We start from the raw sequence: 20,868 nt of genomic DNA, 5'->3' as shown, positions 1-20,868 counted from the left end.
CGGCTAGAGATCAACCCATGAACTCTAAAAATCAGTGCGTATATAATTTTTGTAGGAAATTTTACGAGGAAGAAAAACTTCGAAGACTTCAAAACAATACCACATTTGTAAAAAAAAGTTATTAAAGGAAAACCGACACAGGGTCCGTACGATGGCTCATTCCTTGTTATATCTAGCACCACTGCTGCTAATGGTGGCAATATAATTTTGCTTTCTTTTATTATGCTAAAGACTGTCCCAAAAAGTATGGACGCAACCAAAAATTGCTTCCACTTCGCAATGGTGCAGAATCTGTCAATTGTTATGGTTGCGTCCTGTTATTTACACTCTTCTCTAACCACTTGTGCAGTTGTTTATTCGTTTTCATAAGTTTGTTTCGAAATGCGTGGACTTTCAGCAGAACAACGTCGAAAAATTGTGTACAAATGGTGCACAGAACGCGGACTGTCACTGAGAAAGATAGCAAATATGGAAGGAGTAAGTGAAAAAGCCGTGCGAAATGCAATCAGGAAGTTCCGTGAGGATAACACATTTGAGGATAAACCGAAAACGGGTCAAAAAAGGTCCTGCTAACCCTCAGTTGGATAAACGTATACTGAAGGCGTTCGAGATAAAGAAGGAGGTTTCAGTTCGGGATGTGGCCAAAAAAGTGGGCACTTCGAAGTCAAATATTCTTCGTGCTAAAGAACGTTTGAATCTTCGAACCTATAAGAAGCAGAAACAACCAAAACGTAGTCCGAAACAAGAAGCATCGATCAGGCCGAGGGTTCGAAAGCTGTACAATACGATTCTTGCTGGAAATTTGAACTGCATAATCATGAACGACGAAACCTATGTGAAACTCGATTACAAATCCTTGCCGGGACCACAATATTATACGGTGCGAGAAGGGCAAGTGTTAAACCAGTCCGAGACATCGATTGAAGTCGAAAAATTGGGTAAGAAAGCTATGGTCTGGCAAGCAATTTGTAGCTGCGGTAAAATTTCGAAACCCTTCATCACCACTGCTTCAATGAACAGCGAAATATACATCAAGGATTGTTTACAATAACGACTTCTACCCATGATTCGAAGCCACAAGGATCCTGTTGTCTTCTGGTCAGATCTTGCTTCTTGCCACTAGTCGAAATCAACGGTAGAATGTTATACTACCAAAAATGCCACTTTCGTCCTAAATTGCCCACAACTTCGACCAATTAAGGAATTTTGGGCATTAACGAAGGCACATCTTAGGAAACATGGCTCGGCAGCCGAAACCATTCAACAGTTCGAAAAAGATTGGAAAAAAAGTTTAAAAACTTGTCGCCAAGAAGTCTGTACGGAATTTATTAAGGAAGCTAGTCTACAATGGCTAAGTAGCAAATGTTGAGAATAATATTCTGTTGTTGAAGTCTAATATTGTCAGTATATCGAATAAAATTTGAATATCTAACACTTGTGAATTATTTACAGCGAAATCAAAGTGCGTCCATACTTTCTGGGACAGTCTTTATTAAGATTACTTTTTTGCAAATCGAAGGTAAAAATCATCAGTTTAGTGAAAATCCAAAATAATTTGATTTGCTTCGTGCACTTTTCGTTCGGAAAAAATTTCCGAGCTGTGCTAAATATCGTAGAAAATTCCACAATTTGGTCCTTCTAGAAAGCAGAAATGAATCCTGTACAGCATCTTGATAGTTTCTTTCAATGAAATATGCGAATCCTGTTGTACCCAGAACTTCCATTTTGCTGACATAATATGTCACATGTTACTAGAATCGTCATCGATGTAAATATCAGGTGTACAACTTTGCTTCCGCCGTTTTTTCCAAAGTTAAAAGCTTCGTTGCGAAAAAGTGCTTACAGATGTATTATTCAAAGTATTGTCCGTTGCTAGCGACAAGTTTCTTCCATCTTTCCGGCAATTTTCGGATCCCGGCTCGAAAAAAGGAGTGCTCTTTTGACGCTATCCATGAAGCAATTCATCTTCGAAAGATTGAAAATGTTGATCTGCCAGGCCGTGTGCCATCGAACGGAATAGGTGTAAGTCAGAAGGGGCGACATATGGGGAATACGGCGGGTGGGGCAAGACTTCCCATTTCAGCGTTTCCAGGTACTTTTTGACTACTTTTGCGACGTGAGACCGAGCATTGTCGTGTTGAAGTATTACTTTGTCATGTCGCTCTTAATATTGTGGCCGCTTTTCTTTTAGCGCGCGACTAAGGCGCATCGGTTGCGTTCGGTAGCGATCTCCTGTGATGGTTTCACCCGGTTTTAATAGCTCGTAGTAAATCACACCGAGCTGATCCCACCATATACAACAAATCAACATCTTAGCGCCGTGAATATTCGGTTTTGCCTTCGACAAAGTAGCATGCCCGGGCTTTCCCCATAATTTTCTGCGTTTAGGATTATCGTATCGAACCACCGTTTACGATTCGATGTAAAAACCCATTTCGATTTTGTCTTTGAAGCAGTTGCTCACATACAAATAGACGGCGCTCGATGTCCCTCGGTTTCAACTCGTACGGCACTCAGTTTCCTTCTTTCTGAATCATACCCAGGGCCTTGAGACGTTTTGAAATGGCTTGCTGACTCACTCTAAACGATTCGGCAAGCTCTTCTTGGGTTTGCACGAATCTTCATCAAGCAATGCTTCTAGTTGTTTATCTTTGAAGGTTTTTTTCTCTTCCACCACCATGTCGACATCGAAATCACCATTTTTAAAACGTTGAAACTACTCCCGACACGTTCTTCTACTCAGAGCAGCATCACCGTAAGTTTCTGAGAGCATTCGATGCGCTTCAGCTGCATTTATTTCGAATTGTAACAGAAAAGTAAAACTTCCCGCAAATGGCGAGAATTGGGCACATAAACAGACATTTTCGAGCGTGAATAATATGAAAACAAGACCAACTGCACTGAAACGTCGATGACAATTCGTTAGGCACTGTACACACTCACTTTAAAGGCATTATCATCTGTGTATTTTAACCAGCCTCAGCCGGTACAGCCACCAATCGGAAAACGGCGGAAGCAAAGTTGTACACCTGATATAAATTAGAATGCAAATATTATTCAATTTCAAAGATTCAAATTATATTCCTTGCGGTTATTTTTCAAACCGAAATCATGCCGGAAATTCATCACATCCATTCACGAAACGACGAACCCCCGACGTAGAAAGTGTCACCAGAAGTTCGATTTCCCTCCATGAAACCATGATTCACTCTAAGCATTTTCATGCGTCACATTTTCGAATGACTGCATTTCAACGCGTCAAACACCCTTTTGTCGGTGGCTTTCCGATCTGAGTGGGCTATGTTTTTCCCGCCAAAGCAAAAAAAAACAGTCAGTTCATTGTAACATTCGACGACGGCACGGCCTGCTGCTGCTTCTACTTCCAGACTGCCAGGCGTTACTGCCGTTGTTTCTCCTCGAGTGGGGACAAGACTCTTGTCGGCCGCGTCGTGTTCCGGTTATGACTTTCTCACTAATTTTTCCGTTCTATTTCACTGAAACGTTGCAGTTTTTTTCCTGCTCTCAACGTTCCAACTTGGTTCATCTGCTTGATTTTCATTTTTTTTTGCCGTCTCACAGTCAGTTTCTCGTCAGCTTTTACCACAACTGTAGCAACGGCAGCAGCAGCAGTAATCATTAGAGACTGCCATGCTAGGATTTCTCATCTTCCCACGTTGGAAAAACCAAGCAACCCGTTCTGAGTTGGGGTGTTTTTGTTGGCGCTCGTTGGCAGTAACTTTTCAATGTTTTCATATAAATAAACAACAACAACAACAACAGCAATCTACCACAAAGTGAGGCGAAAAGCAGTTCCGAACCCAGTTGCAGGATAGTTACTAGTAGTGTGTTGTTTTATTCTTGTTTTCATCATTTCATTTGGCTTGTTTCAGTTAACCGTGATGAGAAGCAAAATCGGCAGAAGTAGCCCTACAGTGGAGTGAATCCTAAGCACTTCAACTTTGCACATCTCTCTGCTAAGCTAACAAACGTTTGATTGAAGTAATGACAGTTTAAATCAATTTTCCTAGCTTCAAGAAGACGAATCATTTTCATAGTCAAACGTTAACACTTGTCCAATTTGGCGCAACGGTTCCCCGGATCAAACGTGTTCACACACAAATCGCCGATGTTTGGTGAGTTTCGTACATGGAACAGATCCATCTTCTATCGATTCCTCCGGTCGGTTTGGTGTTTGCCCTGTTTTGTGATTACGACATGTAATTCATCCGTGAATGAACGGTTTCTCCGGATCGGATGCAGACTTTTGCGCAAAGAGTTTGCTGCGGGCTGCAATATTCCGGATCTGTTTGTGGGTGGATGCATGTAATCTAAATTGACATAAACAACTATCAACCGACAAAGCAACCAACGAACGAACGATGGAACAAGTGAATGGAACAGTGCGGCTCTGCATATCGCAATCAACAACCATCCCCCGACAGTCCAGTGTACATACCAAACTGTGTAGACGCTGCTTTCTGGCCAACGTTTCAAACGGACAGCCTCTGGGAAATTGGTCCCGAATAACGGCCAGCTGGTTTGGGACGAAGAAAAACACGTCGGTCGTCGTTTAGCAAATTTTATACAACTGGTAATTTTTAAACATGTTCCATCCGTCCCCGGAGACTGGAGACTTCCGACAGCCTGGTTGGTGGTGGACAAACTTGTCGATTGGTTACACAATTTGCATGAAGTAGTCACTTGTGCCAAATTGCCCACCTTCCCCCAATGAACTGACGACGATGGTGAGGGTTGAGTTGTGATCAAGTTTCTCGTTAGCAGCGCCCATTTCGACACCATCAACTCGGTCGGTGCCAAACGAAAGAAAGTTGCCACCAAACAGTGTCTCAAAACAAATGTAATTTAACTGTACAAATTCTTGTTTGTTCCGTCGGATGAAGTCAAACACTGGAACCGGCCCGGTTCGTTTCCCAACTGTGTAAGACAGAGAAAGACAGAAGGAAAGAAAAAAGAAAGAAAACAGCAAACTGCAATGCCCTCCCCCAACAACAGAGCACAAATTGCATTCCCATTGCATTCGACAGCAAACTGCAGAAAACTGTACAATATTTGCTTGTTTATGCAGCGAGCGAAATGTTCATTTAACATTTTTGGAGCACTTGCAAACCGACAATGGCATGATCTTATGGGGATGGTGGTGCAAAGTGTCTCCGTCCAATGCACGACGGAGACTGGAGACGAAGGTGTTTCCTAAAAATTTTCCTAAAAATATTTTATTTGGCGGGCCATTTGTAGTCGTGGATGAAAAACTAAAAAAATCGATGCTACCACACTATACCTTAAAATCAAAGAAGAACCGGAATTTTCATTTTAAAATTCCCGCGCTTGTCCAATCGGTAAACTTTTATTCTCTCAACGTTGGCAACACTTTTATACACATTCTGTCAAATTTTGACGCATATCGTACGATTAGTTTTTGTTTGGCGTCTATACAAAGAAGTTGAAAAAATTTTGTGTGGCGATTTTTATAATGGATGAAAATTTAGAACAACGTGCGTGCATCAAATTTTGTGTTGCACATGGATTTAAGTGTTCCGAAACGTTGAAAATGTTAGAAAAGGCCTTTGGTGAATCGTGTCTAGGAAAAACACAGGCATACGAGTGGTATAAACGCTTCAAAGGTGGTCGTACAAGCTTGGATCATGATGAGATCCCTGGCCGCCCAACAACATCTGTTACTGAAGAAAACATTGAATCGGCGAAGCAAATCGTGTTGCAAAATCGTTCTGTCCCGATTAGAGAGATTGCTGTGTTGTTGGGCATCTCTTATGGATCAGCCGAACACATTTTAACTGATGTTTTGGGTTTGAAACGCGTCGCTTCTCGGCTGGTGCCAAAAAAGCTGAATTTCATTCAAAAACAGCGTCGTGTTGATGTTGGTTGTGTCGCAGTTTTTGGCCAAAAACTCAACCAATATCATTAACCAAGCACCGTACTCTCCAGATATGGCCCCGTGTGACTTTTTCCTCTTCCCCAGACTCAAATTGCCATTGCGGGGAACGCGTTTTGAGACCATAGAGACCATAAAAGAGAATTTGCTGCGTGAACTAAAGGCCATACCTTCGGCGGCCTATAAAACTTGTATGGAAAATTGGATCAAGCGTGGGCATGTATGTATTGGCGCAGGAGGAGAGTATTTTGAAGGCGATAATAAGGAAATTTATTAAAAATTGTAATTCTGCGTTTTTTAATAAAATTCGGGTTCTTTTTTGATCATAAGGTACTACCAAAAATGTCACTTTCATCCCAAAAGACATGAATCCACCAAATTGCCCACAACTTCGACCAATTAAGGAATTTTGGGCATTAACGAAGGCACATCTTAGGAAACATGTCTCGGCAGCCGAAACCATTCAACAGTTCGAAAAAGATTGGAAAAAATTGTCAAAACTTGTCGCCAAGAAGTCTGTACGGAATTTAATGAGGAACGTTCGCAAGAAGATGCGCCAGCTAGTCTACAATGGCTAAGTAGCAAATGTTGAGAAGAATATTCTGTTGCTGTAGTTTGATATTATCAGTTTATCGAATAAAATTTGAATATCTAACACATGTGAATTATTTACAGCGAAATCAAAGTGCGTCCATACTTTCTGGGACAGTTTTTAGTCGTTCCAATTTTTCGTGATTTTATTCAGTTACTATGAGAGTCATTGAATCCATAGTCGAAAATTACACTTAGGAGCTCGGTTACAAGAAACCGGTTTGTACTGAACGCAAATGACTGTTTTTGTTTTTTTTTTTGTTTCGTCTTCGACTCATCAGTGCATAGCAGTTCATGTTGAACCACCACGCCACTCAGCATTTTAACATTAGATTGCCTAGTGGTTTATGTTGAACTGCTGAGTGGCGTAAAAAAATAATATTTTCCGTTGGAATTTAATTAAAGAGTGATTTTTCAACCCTCCACAGAACTCGTTCCGATCGATTGCAATGTGATCACTTATTGGGATGAGAATCAAAATCGTAAAATTTAAACGTCACAAATGCGGTTGATAAATTAAATTCGCCATGTCATCAGGGGAATTACTGAAGCTGTGTGCTTTTTTTTCTGGCCCCACTCCAACCCCGGTACTTCAGTGGCAGTAGTAATTCCGTGTCAGTTGGTTGTTTTTGCGTCACCACAAACATAACGAGAAACACTTTTCGGATCTAAACTGTGCCCGGCAGCCACATCCGAAGGCAGCAGCATCATCATCATCAGCAAGCTAAAAACCAAATCTGTTCACACACACTCACATATCTGCAACCGATTAACCTTTGCCTGCTCACCGAAGTGTACCACTGCAGATAAGCTGCCGAAGAGATATGGAACCGGAGAAAATTTTCGGCAACTGTCAACTCGGTCTTATTTACGAGCTTGCCGAATTCTTTGCTACCGGGTCGTCGTGCACCTTGCCAAAATACCGAAAAAGTTACAACACCGCAAATAAGGAAACCCCAGGAAGCAGGGGCCAGCGGGCTCATATGCAGCTGAAAGAAGGCTTCAATACTGGTCACTGGTCCGAACCATAAGAGAAATTACATTTGCATCGAAGAAAATAAATCGCTACTGACTTTTGTGTTTGTGTGTGTGTGTTTTTTTTTCTTGCTTGTGTCTTTCGAGAACTCGATTTCATTCCGGAGAATGTGTGATCCTGGCGTTGGGCCAACTATTTCGCCAATGAGTCCTTCCCGTCGTATCTTCACCGAAACACGGTGGCCTTAGCAGATGGAAACGAATTTTAAATTCAAACTATTCCCGGTGTCGCCCTAACCTACCTAACCTGGATCTTGTCCGCTTTTCTGGACCTGTCCAACCTACCGTGGAAACTGACCGTTGGTCGAACGGTAACCGGAAGTAAATACGTTTGGTTTCGTTTTGGTCCGCTTTGATATTCCGGAATGTAATTCCGTGCAGTGCCTTTCTCACCATTCCTCCTGGTTCTCGTTAGCAGAACATCTTCCTGGTAGTTTTCGGGTGGAAGCATATGCTCTTGTTTTCCGGAATTTCTAATTTATCGTGGCGACAAACTTTCTTCCGCTCATGACGGGGCAAACCCGGGAAGGAAAACTTATCTGGAACACATCTGCCCTTGGGACGGAGAGAAAGAGAGAGCAACCGTGGGAGAAACCGGCAGCGGAGTGAATCGAGATTCTTGCCGGGAATAATTCCGCGCAAATTTATTTCGTTGTCCCCTCCGGGTATTGGCCATCCATTCCGGGACTCGGAAAGACAAACCGGAAACGGGAAAGAAAATAGCAAACCCGAAAACTTTACAATTGGATGTCTGGTTCGTTTCGGTACGGAGGAAATGCTGCTCACTTTCCGGCAAATAGATAAATTGGTATTCAAATATCTAGTTATTTGATTTTTGTTCACGAAGAAAATACTATAACTTCTGGTCCCTGATCAGAATAGTTTTTCGGTGAGTTATGTCGTCCTCGAGGTAGTAATGTGAGTTCATAAATGTATTGCTTGTTTCTCGCTGTTGTTGTTTTTCTGTATCTAGTTCGTAAAGTGAAACGTACAAAACCCATTTGACACAACAATCGTAGCATTTTCTCACAAACCTATAAACCATTCCCGTTCGGAAACTATAAGCTCATAGATAACACAATCCTAGAAGCACTGTTATCACGATGCTTTCATCGAGATTTTCTCTCATTGGTGGAAGCTCGTGTCCCTCTGAAATAGACTAGAGCTATTTTTTATGGAGAGCTTTTTTTATCACCATATTATAAACTTCTTACTCTGCTATGAGGCGCCTTTTCAAAATTTACTCTCTGAGAAAGTGATAAGTTTTTGATCGTGAATAATATGTTGTACCCCCCCCCCTCTGGTTAGGCACAGCTCTAAGATGTCGAGGCCATTTTCTAATTATAAATCACAATTTTCTTCAGTGGTTGTAGTTGGAGACAGTTATAATCTGTTCATTGACATCCGGCTTTAACCTAGTTACGGACGTTTGCGGCGTAAAATTTAGTTATACAAATTTTTGGGTTATCACTTTGAATTCGAAAATAATGCAGAATTTCCCATATAAGTTTAACACCTAAGGGCCTAACACCTAGATGGCGCTAGTTTTATTGCAGCCACCCTGTTAATACTAACCTTTAAACGACAGCTGTTAAAATTTCATGATATTCTATTCATTAGTTGGTGAGTTATTATGCTAAGAGTAACGGTACTTTTGTTATTTTCAGCACAATGGATCAAAAACAATTTCGTGTTTTAATTTTAAACTGCTTCTTGATGGGAAAGTGTTATGGAGATTCCGCCCCATCTGAAACAACAACTAAACGTTGCTGGTTTGCAGACGTGGTCGTAGAGACACCGATGATGCAGAACGTAGTGGACGGTCCAAATGAGGCGGTAACACCAGGAAACATAAAAAAATCTACAAAATCGTTTTAAATGATCGAAAAGGTAAGTTACGTGAGTTAGCTGATATCGTAAAGATATCGAAAGAACGTGTTGGCTTCATATTCCATGAGCATTTGACTATGAGAAAGCTCGATTCAAAGTGAGTGCCGCGTTTACTCACTGTTGACCGAAAACGAGAACGTGTTGATGATTCTGAGCAGTTTTTGGATATGTTTAAACGTAACAAAACCGGAATTTTTGCTTCGATATGTGACAATGGATAAAACGTGGATTTATCACTTCACTTCGGAATCAAAACGATCGTCATCTAAGTGGACAGCAACTGGCGAACCTCGTCCAAAGCGCTCGAAAGCTCAACAATCGGCTGGAAAGGTTATGGCCTCGGTATTTTGGGATGTGCGACTATCTTGAGAAAGGAAATACCATTAACAGTGATTATTATATAGCGTTATTGTAGCGTTTGAAGGCTGAAATTGTAAAGAGCCGACCGCATATGGCAAAGAAAAAAAAATTTATTCATCAAGACCAACGCATCGTGTCACAAGTCAATCAAAACCATGGCAAAACTGCATGAATTGAACTTTGAATTGCTCCTACATCCACCGTATTCGCCAGATTTGGCTCCCAGCGACTACTGGCTGTTCGCAGACCGGTAAGAAATTTCGCACGAATGAAGAGGTTATCGCTGAAACTGAGGCCTATTTTGAGGCAAAAGATAAATCGTTCTACAAAAGTGGTATTGAAATGTTACAGCGGCGCTGAACTTGTGTTCTCTTTGTTAGGCCCGGGGACTTTTCAGCCCATGTGTTAACATCACTGTCAAGTAATTAACAATTAAGTTGCCAAAAAGGAACCGCGCTGAAAAACAAATTGAGCCAAAATACTATGCTGAAGAGTGTTATTATAATATTATTATTTTTATTATTATTATTATTATTATTATTATTATTATTATTATTATTATTATTATTATTATTATTATTATTATTATTATAATTTTTACTATGCAGTTTATTTTAACTTAGCTTTAACCTGCGTCGTTCGTCGTTCGTGGCCAATCAATCCTTCAATCACTCAGAAATGATTGTATTGAAAATTGTGTCTAATTTCCATTCCAAGCGTCATTTCATCTATTTGGGATATGACGGAATAATCCATATCTCCGTGAATAAAGACTGTCCCAGAAAGTATGGACGCACTTTGATTTCGCTGTGAATTATTCACAAGTGTTAGATATTCAAATTTAATTCGATAAACTGATAATATCAGACTACAGCAACAGAATATTGTTCTCAACATTTGCTACTTAGCCACTGTAGACTAGCTGGCGCATCTTCTTGCGAACGTTCCTCATTAAATTCCGTACAGACTTCTTGGCGACAAGTTTTGACAATTTTTTCCAATCTTTTTCGAACTGTTGAATGGTTTCGGCTGCCGAGACATGTTTCCTAAGATGTGCCTTCGTTAATGCCCAAAATTCCTCAATTGGTCGAAGTTGTGGGCAATTTGGGACGAAAATGGCATTTTTGGTAGTATACCATTCTACCGTTGATTTCGAGTAGTGGCAAGAAGCAAGATCTGGCCAGAAGACGACAGGATCCTTGTGGCTTCGAATCATGAGTAGAAGTCGTTTTTGTAAACATTCCTTGATGTATGTTTCGCTGATCATTGAAGCAGTGGTGATGAAAGGTTTCGAAATCTTACCGCAGCTACAAATTGCTTGCCAGACCATAGCTTTCTTACCAAATTTTTCGACTTCAATCGATGTCCCGGACTGGTTTAACACTTACCCTTCTCGCACCGTATAATATTGTGGTCCCGGCAAGGATTTTGTAATCGAGTTTCACGTAGGTTTCGTCGTCCATGATTATGCAGTTCAAATTTCCAGCAAGAATCGTATTGTACAGTTTTCGAACCCTCGGCCTGATCGATGCGTCTTGTTTCGGACTACGTTTTGGTTGTTTCTGCTTCTTATAGGTTCGAAGATTCAAATGTTCTTTAGCACGAAGAACATTTGACTTCGAAGTGGCCACTTTTTTGGCTACATCCCGAACTGAAACCTCCTTCTTTTGCTCGAACGCCTTCAGTATACGTTTATCCAACTGAGGGTTAGCAGGACCTTTTTTTTTACTTGTTTCCGGTTTATCCTCAAAGGTGTTATCCTCACCGAACTTCCTGATTGCATTTCGCACGGCTTTTTCACTTACTCCTTCCATTTTTACTATCTTTCTCAGTGACAGTTCGCGTTCTGTGCACCATTTGTACACAATTTTTCGACGTTGTTCTGCTGAAAGTCCACGCATTTCGAAACAAACTAATGAAAACGAATAAACAAGTGCACAAGTGGTTAGAGAAGAGTGTAAACAACGGGACGCAGTCATAAAAATGGACAGATTCTGAACCATTGCGAAATTGCAGCGGTTTTTGGTTGCGTCCATACTTTCTGGGACAGTCTTTACACTGAAGTACGGCTTATTGACGACAAACACATTCTGTGGAGGAAAATTTCGTCTAATACATTAGGAATATTTTAATGGAAAGAACCGATTTGCGGAATTTATCCAATGTTTACAACTGTTGAGTACATCATTTATTGATCTACCCCAGAGCCTAAATTGTGGACCAGAATTCAGCAAATGGATATTAATTCAAGATTTAAGTTCGAAACATAGGACAGAACTTTTCAAAACTCAGGCTCGAAATCAAAATGCATAATTCAATTCATAAATTTAGTTCTAGAACTCTGGAACTGAGCTTATTTTCAGAATCCAATTTACAGGTTCCGAATTAAATTCTGGGACTAAATTCTGAACTTTAACGTCGAACCTAAATAAATAAACAGATTCCAAGTTCCGAATTTAGTTCCAGCATGCAGCAGGTCTGAATTCTGAACGTAAATCCTGGAAATCAATTCTGGAACTGAGTTCAGGAATTGATTTATGAAACTAAATTCAGGATTGAACTCTGGTTCAGAAGAAGTCAGTTCTGAAATACAGGTTCGGATTTCAGATACAAAATTTAGTTCCAGAATCCTGATATAAAATTCATATCCTATTCTATTTTTTCCAGAATTCTGAAGTTGAAACCTAAAAGTTCTGGATTGGTTATTGCTGCTGCTGACTGAGAGAGTCCCATTTTTGAATTTTTGATCAATACTTCCAGTACCTCCGAAACCGGAAACTGGGAATCGATGCAACGTAAGCTTGATTATTTGGTCATTTGCTGACAAGAGCTACAAACTATAGAAATTGATTAACCATTCTCGAAGAAATTGCTGCTCTTTACATTGTCATTTAACACTTCCTTGAAATTCATTTTCTTTCAAATTAACATTTTCTGATCTAGACGAACTGAGTCGAATGGTATATGACACTTGGCCCTTCGAGCCTCGGTTCAAAAGTCGGTTTTCACAGTGATTGCATAACCTTTTTCAATACGAGAAAAGCAAAAACCACAACAACAGAAAACTTTTCCTGGCTTGGCTTGTTGACAGACACCATTATGGCAAACGCTTGCTGCGATGAGTGGCACTGTTAAAAGTACTCATTGAACTACGCAACAGTACCATGGCTTCTACGCAGTGGAAGAAGGAGCAAACGGAAAAAAACAAACAACGCTAAACGAAACATAACCGGAATTAATTTCTGGGTTTAATTTCCCTAATTACAATTTTCCTTTCGTGGCCCGTCAGAGTAGAAAAACGGTTTGTTTGAGTAAACCTTTCTCAAATATAAAAACCAAGCTACTAATAGATAATGTTTGTTTATCTTTGTTTTCCCTAGCCGCCCGCGTAAAAGTCAGTTCCGTTGAAGATGAGTTGTTACATATTTTGTTTTTTTTTATCCCCGTTTTGGGTCGCCGGGTTCGAGATAATTTATCATTTGCAGCAGAATGTCGTTTCGTTTCGTTGTTCATTTAAACGATGTTTATTTTATTCTTCCATTTTTTTCAGGAGTCACCATTCTGCTGTCACTCACTGTCTTCCTTAACATGGTGGCGGAAACCATGCCGGCCACTTCGGATGCTGTGCCTCTGCTAGGTAAGTGCTGAGTGCAAATATTTAGCTCAATTCCAATTAGGGAAACTTTTCGAAACTTTCTTAAAATTCAATCCAGCTGTTTCTGAACGATGCCAGAAAAAAAAATCTTTCGATCTCCTTCACACAAACTTTGCAATTCCGTCCCATTGCTTTCCGGAAAAAGCTCGAGAATCGAGAGGTTACAAAATCACCTGAACCACTTTACAAAAACCACAATAAAGTCGGAATTAATTATCGTCACAGTTCCACCAGAAACCACTACAACCACTTAGCAAACGACCGACCGACCGACCGAGCACGTTTCACTCCCAGAAGAAACCCATTTGTTAGCCGGGAAAAGTTCTGCCGGTCGAAGTCTCGAGTAAACTCAATAAACTCCCAATCAAGTAACCGCTGATCGGATCAATTACCTGACGTCTCTCGGAAACGGAACGAACCTGTTCCTCGCCTGCTGTGTTCACGTCAATCAACGCGTCGTTGATAGCCAATAGGAAAAAGCGCACGTCCGACTATTAGGGAAGCCTGTTTTTGTTGCCCCACTGCAGTAGAGAATACCGGTGGAAAGTTTGACCCCTGAGAAATTGAGAAGGCAATTCCGTTTTGTTTGCATGTATCATCTGCAAACCATCTTCGCCCGCCCCAGTGGGATATCCGAAGACATTGAAAAGTACGTGACGATGGCAGTTGCGGGTTTGAAACTTTTTTTTTTGGGTGAAGGTTCGTCACCGGGGCACGAATCACTTCGATCCGACAGCAAGCAAAGTAACGAGAAAGACATCTCCGGAGCACTTTAAATTCATTCAGTCGCAAAAACGTGCGAGAAAAAAAAACCGGTTACCCCCTGGTTTAACGACGAGAAACTTACCCCCTCTTAACGAGAAGCAATCATCGGAAGAGCAACCGCCGGGAATTAAAGTTGTAACGGTTGTGGTTGTGGGCGAAGGATGGCGCGTGGTCCACAAACTGACAATGACACCGGGCGAAAGTTAGTTGCAAAAAGGGTCATCACTAATAATGGGGGGATGGTCGAGGGTCCTACCATCGAAAGGTGTCGCTACGACTTTCACCGGACGGAAGAAGTCAGCGCTTACAACGTTCCCGTCGTCGCCAGAACGAAACGTTTTGTGGAAGGCGGTTTGTTCTGACTTCTAACCGCTGGCTCGTTCGAGTGTAAAGGAAAACAACGATGATTCTGAATGGTAAGCACCTGGCGAAATTGCATTGTTTGTCCGTTATCGGAACGGAGCTCTACATTCTGATATTTGCAACAGGTGCACTCTCAGCGGTGTTGATTCTATAGGTGCAATTATTCTGTGGGTTCGATGGTTCACAGTTACGATTGAGGGGTCAAGCCGATAAAGGATTTAAATTATTGAACTTATCTTATTGAATCTGGATGTGAGTTTCGGGTGTTTGATAAACGATGGCGCCACCAGACCAAATTTCAGACCTGAATGAAATTGGATTTGGTGACACAGACACATACTTCTGGACGAAGTTTTGACACTTTTTCAAACTGTTCAATGGTTTCGGCTGCCGAAACATGTTACCTAACATGTACATTAGGGTGCCAATATTTTGGGGTCAAATCCAATTTCGTAAAACAATAGTGCTCAAAAGTTTGTTATTTTAAAGTCGGCTCATTGGGAAATTTGTGTGATGGCAAATGTCTTAGAATTACATTAAACGGTCTATATTTGGTGTAGTAAAAAAGCATTTAGTATCGGCTCTGGAAATATCATGCAATTCTCAGACATTCAGCTGATTCTTGAGTTTAAATTTTTTTTTTCAAATCCCAGATCGATTCTTTAAAAAAAAATTTTTGGACATAGCACTAGAACTCTAAGATATTTGACATCAAAAAAAAATTTCGATTTCGGATATCTCAAAATTTGACGAAGGTCCAGAGAAAAGATTTAAAAACAAAAACTCCAGTATGAACTGCTATTCACTGATGAGTCTAAGACGAAACGTAAACAAAAAAAATATCAAGATTACTTTGCAAATCGAAGGTAAAAAGTATCAGTTTAGTGCAAATTTAGAATAATTTGGTTACTTTCTGTACTTTTCACAGTACGAAATTCGCACTAATAGTTTCATTCACTGAAATATTGAGATAAGTGATTGCGTTACCATCCAGCTGCTGGTCGTTTGCATTCGAAAAAATACACCGAAAAGTGAGCGACGCAGATAAATCAATTATTCGGCACTTCTAAGAGTTTCCCAAAGGACGATTAGAATTATTCTATAATAATAAAATATAAATAAATATATCTAAATATAATAAAAAAACTGCCGCCCTGCTTCCTAGAATACAGACGGAAACCAAATGGTCAGCAATACAAAATCTTGAACGGTCCAATGGTATCAAATCAATTACTATCTATACACATATCAAATGCAGTACTACGTCAATGCTCGCGGTTATATCTCTGGCATTACCTAGTCCAAGTCTTTTTTTTTTAATTGAAATACGGTACAGAAACCACCTACTGAAGGAGATTACTCGAATCTCATTTCACGGCAGTAAACACCAGCACCGGGTCGACCTCGAGAATTTTCAAAGCTACAAACTTGATAATCTTCAAATTGGCGCTCCTACCGGCCATTTCGCAGCGCTCAGGGTTACTATATTTACAATTTTATTTTTGAACAGTATTTTTGATAGCTTGATATTGTTTTGATTGTCACTCGTCAATCGTAAGTTTATTGGCTTTCAAAGAGTAATTAGTTCAGTCGTTTCAAGGAGCTATTTGTCTCTATCACGGTATTTTATCGAGTACAGGATGCGTGCAAAGCATAGTTGTACGATAAATTCAATCAAGTCAGCAATTGGACGTGATCAATTAAATCTCTCTATGATTTAATCAGCCGTGACAGTTCTAAGACATTCGCAGTAAAAAAACGAAGAAGATTTCAGAAATCTCAAAATTTGGGACAGAAAGTCGATTTTTTTCAAAAAAATATCGAGATGGCACTAGATTTCGATGTTCCATGCAAATTATCCGATTTAAAAATCTCGAAATGTTTCGATGTTCCAGAGAGTTGTTTTTTGTCAAAAAAAAAAAATCTTAGAGATGATACTAGATTTCGACGTTTTAAGCAGTTCTAAGACATTCGGCACAAAATTTGTTTTTGAATTTGGAAATCTCAAAATTCGCCAGGTCGAGAGTCGATTTTTCCAGAAAAAAAAAGTTTCGAGATGACGCTATATGTCGACGTTTCATGCCATTCTACGACATTTGGCATCAAACAAAAAAAATTTCAATTGCAGAAATATTGAAAACTCCAGCCAAAATTTTTCGATAAATAAATTTCAAGACGGCACTTAATCTCAACGTTTCATGCAATCCTAAGACATTAAGCTTCATCAAAAAAATCCGATTTAAGAAATCTCAAAATTTTGCGATGTCCCAGAGTCGATTTTTTTCAAAAAATTAAAAAAATTGTCCCAGAGTCGACAGGCGTTTCAGACAATTCTAAGACATTAAGCCTCATAAAAAATTCCTATTTTCAGAAATCTCTATATTTTTTGAAGTCCTCAGATAGTCGATTTTTTTCAAAAAATTATTTTCGAGATGACTCTAGATTCCGATGTTTCAGACAATTCTAAGACATTAGGAATTTATTTTTTATATCGGAAATCTCAACATTCTTCGAGGTACCAGTCGATTTAAAAAGAAATCGGAATAACATTAGATCTCGACCTTTCAAGCAATTCTAAGATATTTGGCATCAAACAAACAATTTTCGATGTCGTAAATATCGAAAATTTTTCAAAGCCCCAGTCGATGTTTTTCAAAAAATTAATTTCGAGACGACACTAGACGTTTCAAACAATTCTAAGACATAAAAAATCCGATTTCAGAAATCTTAAAATTTTTCGATGCCCCAGAGAATCGATTTTTCTCAAAAAAATATTATCGAGATGACACTAGATCTCAACGTTTCATACAAGACATTAGGCTTAAAAAAAAAATTTTCCGATTTCAGAAATCTCAAAATTTTTCGATGTCCCAGAGTCGATTTTTTTTCAAAACATTAAAATTGTCCCAGAGTCGACAGGCGTTTCAGACAATTCTAAGACATTAAGCCTGATAAAAAATTCATATTTTCAGAAATCTCTATATTTTTCGATGTCTCAGAGAGTCGATTTTTTCTCAAAAAATATTATCGAGATGACACTAGATCTCAACGTTTCATACAATTCTAAGACATTAGGCATCAAGTAATTTTTTTTCCGATTTCAGAAATCTTAAAATTTTTCGACGTCCCAGAGTCGATTTTTTTTTCAAAAAATTAAAAAAAATTGTCCCAGAGAGTCAGAGAGAGTTTAAATCGACTGGGACCTCGAAGAATGTTGAGATTTTCAAAATAAAAAAAATCCTAATGTCTTAGAATTGTCTGAAACATCGGAATCTAGAGTCATCTCGAAAATAATTTATTGAAATTTTTTTTTCCAAAATATTGTCCCAGAGTCGACGGGCGTTTCAGACAATTCTAAGACATTAAGCCACATAAAAAATTCCTATTTTCAGAAATCTCTATATTTTTCGATGTCTCAGAGAGTCAATTTTTTTCAAAAAATTATTTTCGAGATGACACTAGATTTCGGCATTTCGTGCCATTCTAAGACACTAGGCATCAAAAGAAATCTTAATTTTTCGTTGTCCCAGAGAGTCCATTTTTAAAAACAAAATTTTTTTTAGATTACACTATATATCGACAATCGATGCAATTATAAAACATTAGGCATCGAATTAAATTTTCCAATTTCATCTCAAATTTTTCGATGCCCAAAAGAGTCGATTTTTTTTTTAAAGAAATTGTTTTCTAGATGACACTAGATCTCAACATGTCAATCAATTTTAAAACATTAGACAGCAAAATAAATTTTCCGATTTCAGAAATCTCAAAATTTTTTAATGTCAAAGAGAGTTTTTCAAAAGAAATATTTTCGAAATGACTCTAGATTTTGATGTTTCAGACAATTCCAAGACATTCGGTATATATTTTTTTATTTCAGAAATCTCAAAATTCGTCAGGTCGGAGTCGATTTTTCCAAAAAAAATGAAAGTTTTCGAGATCAGACGCTACACGCCAACATGTCATGCCTCAACAAAAAATTCCGTTTTCAGAAATCTCATAATTTTTCGATGTCCCAGAGTAGAACAAAAAATTTTTTTGAAAAGTCTATAGATCTCAATGTTTCTTGCAATTCTAAGACATTCGGCTTCGAAAAACTTTTCTTATTTCAGAAATCTCATAATTTTTCGATGTCCCAGAGTCAATTTTTTTTCCAAAAAACTGTTTTTCAGACAACACTAAATTTCGACGTTTCATGCAATTTTAAAATATTAGGCTGCAAAATAAATTTTCCGATTTCAGAAATCTCAAAATATCCAAGAGAATCGATTTTTTTTTCAAAAAATTTTTTTTCGAGATGACACTGGTTACCAACGTTTCAGGCAATTCCGAGACATAGGGCATAAAAAAATCCGATTTCAGAAATCTCAAAATTATTCGATGTCCCAGAGTCGATTTTTTCACCATCTCGGATTTTAGAAATAGAAATCGTTTTCAGGACAGACTTTCGGTGAAACGACCCCAGTGAAACTTCAGTGATTACTTTAAATGAAAATGGCTTTTGGTGAAACGACTAACGGTGCTCAGTAAAACTGATCTTCAAAATTATTTTAGACGAAATGGATTTCAGTGGCAGTGGCTTTTGGCTCTGTCGTAATGATTTCAGATAAAAAATACCTTCAGTAAAACGGCCTTTGACGAAACGGATCCTGCGGAATCAGTTCCGGTAAAGCGGTTCTCGGTAAAATTTGAACTATGAAATAGGTCTCGTGATTTGGTTTTCGATAATAGCAAAACGGCTTTCGATCAATCGTCTCCAGTAAAGTAAGTTTTGACGAAACGGCTTACGGTGAAAATGCCGTTTAGTCTCTTCAAAATGGTTTTCACGAAAATGCATGCGGTGAAACTCACTCTTTTCTTTTATGGAATAATTTTAATTGATACGATTGATGGCTTGCAATTCAAAACGGTTTTCGGCGAGGTATTTCTCAAAATAAAGGCTTCCGACTAAATGACACTTGTCGAAACGGCTTTCAGCGAAACAATATTCAGTGGAACTGATTTCAGTGGAACTGCTTTCAGTGAAATGGCTTTTACTAAGTTTTGGCCTCAAAATGGATTTCGGTAAAGCAGATTCTAACGAAATAGATTTCAGCAAACGACTTTCAGTGGTTTTCAGCGAAACAGTTTTCGTTGATGGATTTTGGCGGAAAGGCATTTACCAAACGCAAAGTCCTGGCATTAGATTCCTTTTGTGAAATTTGGCCTTTCTGTTTCAATAGACTTCGCAGCCGATTCTTAGTGTACAGAATCATTGCATGGCTAGTACTATGGATCCTACTGACACTGAGAACCCTTCCAGGTCGGGGCTCGAACATATGACAACTGGCTTGTTAGACCAGCGCCCTATGCATTGAACCGCCAACCCGGGCCGAAGGCATTTACCAGCTTTTTGCGAAATGGCTTTAGGTAAAACGGCGTCTGTTGTAATGATTTTCGGCAAAAATAGCTTCAGTGAAACGGCCTTCGGCAAAACGGCTCTCAGTATAACCGTTTTCACTAAAATCTTCTTTCGTTTTCATATGATATAGTTCTCGCTATTCGACTTTCGATGAGTTGACTCAGCGAAAGCGGTTTAGCGAAACGGCTTTCGATCAAATAGCTTTCGGTAAAACGTTTTTGGGTGAAACTACATTCGCTGAAATCACGGCTTCCGATGAAATAGATTTCGGCATTCGGTGAAATAATTTGCGATGAAAATGGGTTTCAAAAAAAAAAGAACACTTTCAATGAAACGGCTTGCGGAATGGTTTGCGGCAAAACGACTTACGACGAAACGACATCGAAATAGTTTTCGACAAAATAGTCTCCAGTAAAGTGACTTTTTCGTTAAACGGCTTACGGTGAAATGGTAAACCGGTTTTTGGTGAAATGATTTTCGGTGACACGATCAAAGGCTTACAATTGAACTCGAAACGGTTTTCGGCGTGGTTTTTTTCCACAGAGCTGGCCTTCAATGGAACGGCTTTCAACAAAATTGTTTTCCCCGAAATCTTCGTTAGTTGATCTATTAAATAGCTCTCGCTATTGTGCTTTCGATCAAATTAATCAAGGAAATTGGTTTAGCAAAACGGGTCTCGATGAAATGGCTTTCGGTTTTGCGTCGAAACGACCTACGACGGAACGGCTTTTGATGAAACGGCAAATGGGTCTCTCTTCAAAATGTTTTCCGGGAAATTGTTCTATGTGAAATGGTTTTTGGTGAAGTGGAATCCGGTGACACACGGTTATTGGTTTCCAATAAAACTGTTCTCTCCGAAATGGTCTTCGGCGAGGAATTTTACAAGAGAGGCTTTTG

At 39.3% G+C, this 20,868-nt stretch overlaps 1 protein-coding gene across 1 annotated transcript in view; it reads left to right on the top strand.

The window, feature by feature from the left end:
* The window catches only part of LOC131426294 (neuronal acetylcholine receptor subunit alpha-7), a 325,402-nt gene that overhangs the window by 291,300 nt on the left and 13,234 nt on the right, over positions 1–20,868 (top strand). Inside the window, exon 9 of the mRNA XM_058588913.1 lies at positions 13,338–13,424. Within this exon, the coding sequence (XP_058444896.1) occupies positions 13,338–13,424 (87 nt within the window). The remainder of the gene's footprint in view (positions 1–13,337; positions 13,425–20,868) is intronic.

Source organism: Malaya genurostris, chromosome 1, assembly GCF_030247185.1.
Source record: "Malaya genurostris strain Urasoe2022 chromosome 1, Malgen_1.1, whole genome shotgun sequence".
In the NCBI taxonomy this organism is placed as follows: Eukaryota; Metazoa; Arthropoda; class Insecta; order Diptera; family Culicidae; genus Malaya; species Malaya genurostris.
This window is presented reverse-complemented; position numbering and strand designations above follow the sequence as displayed.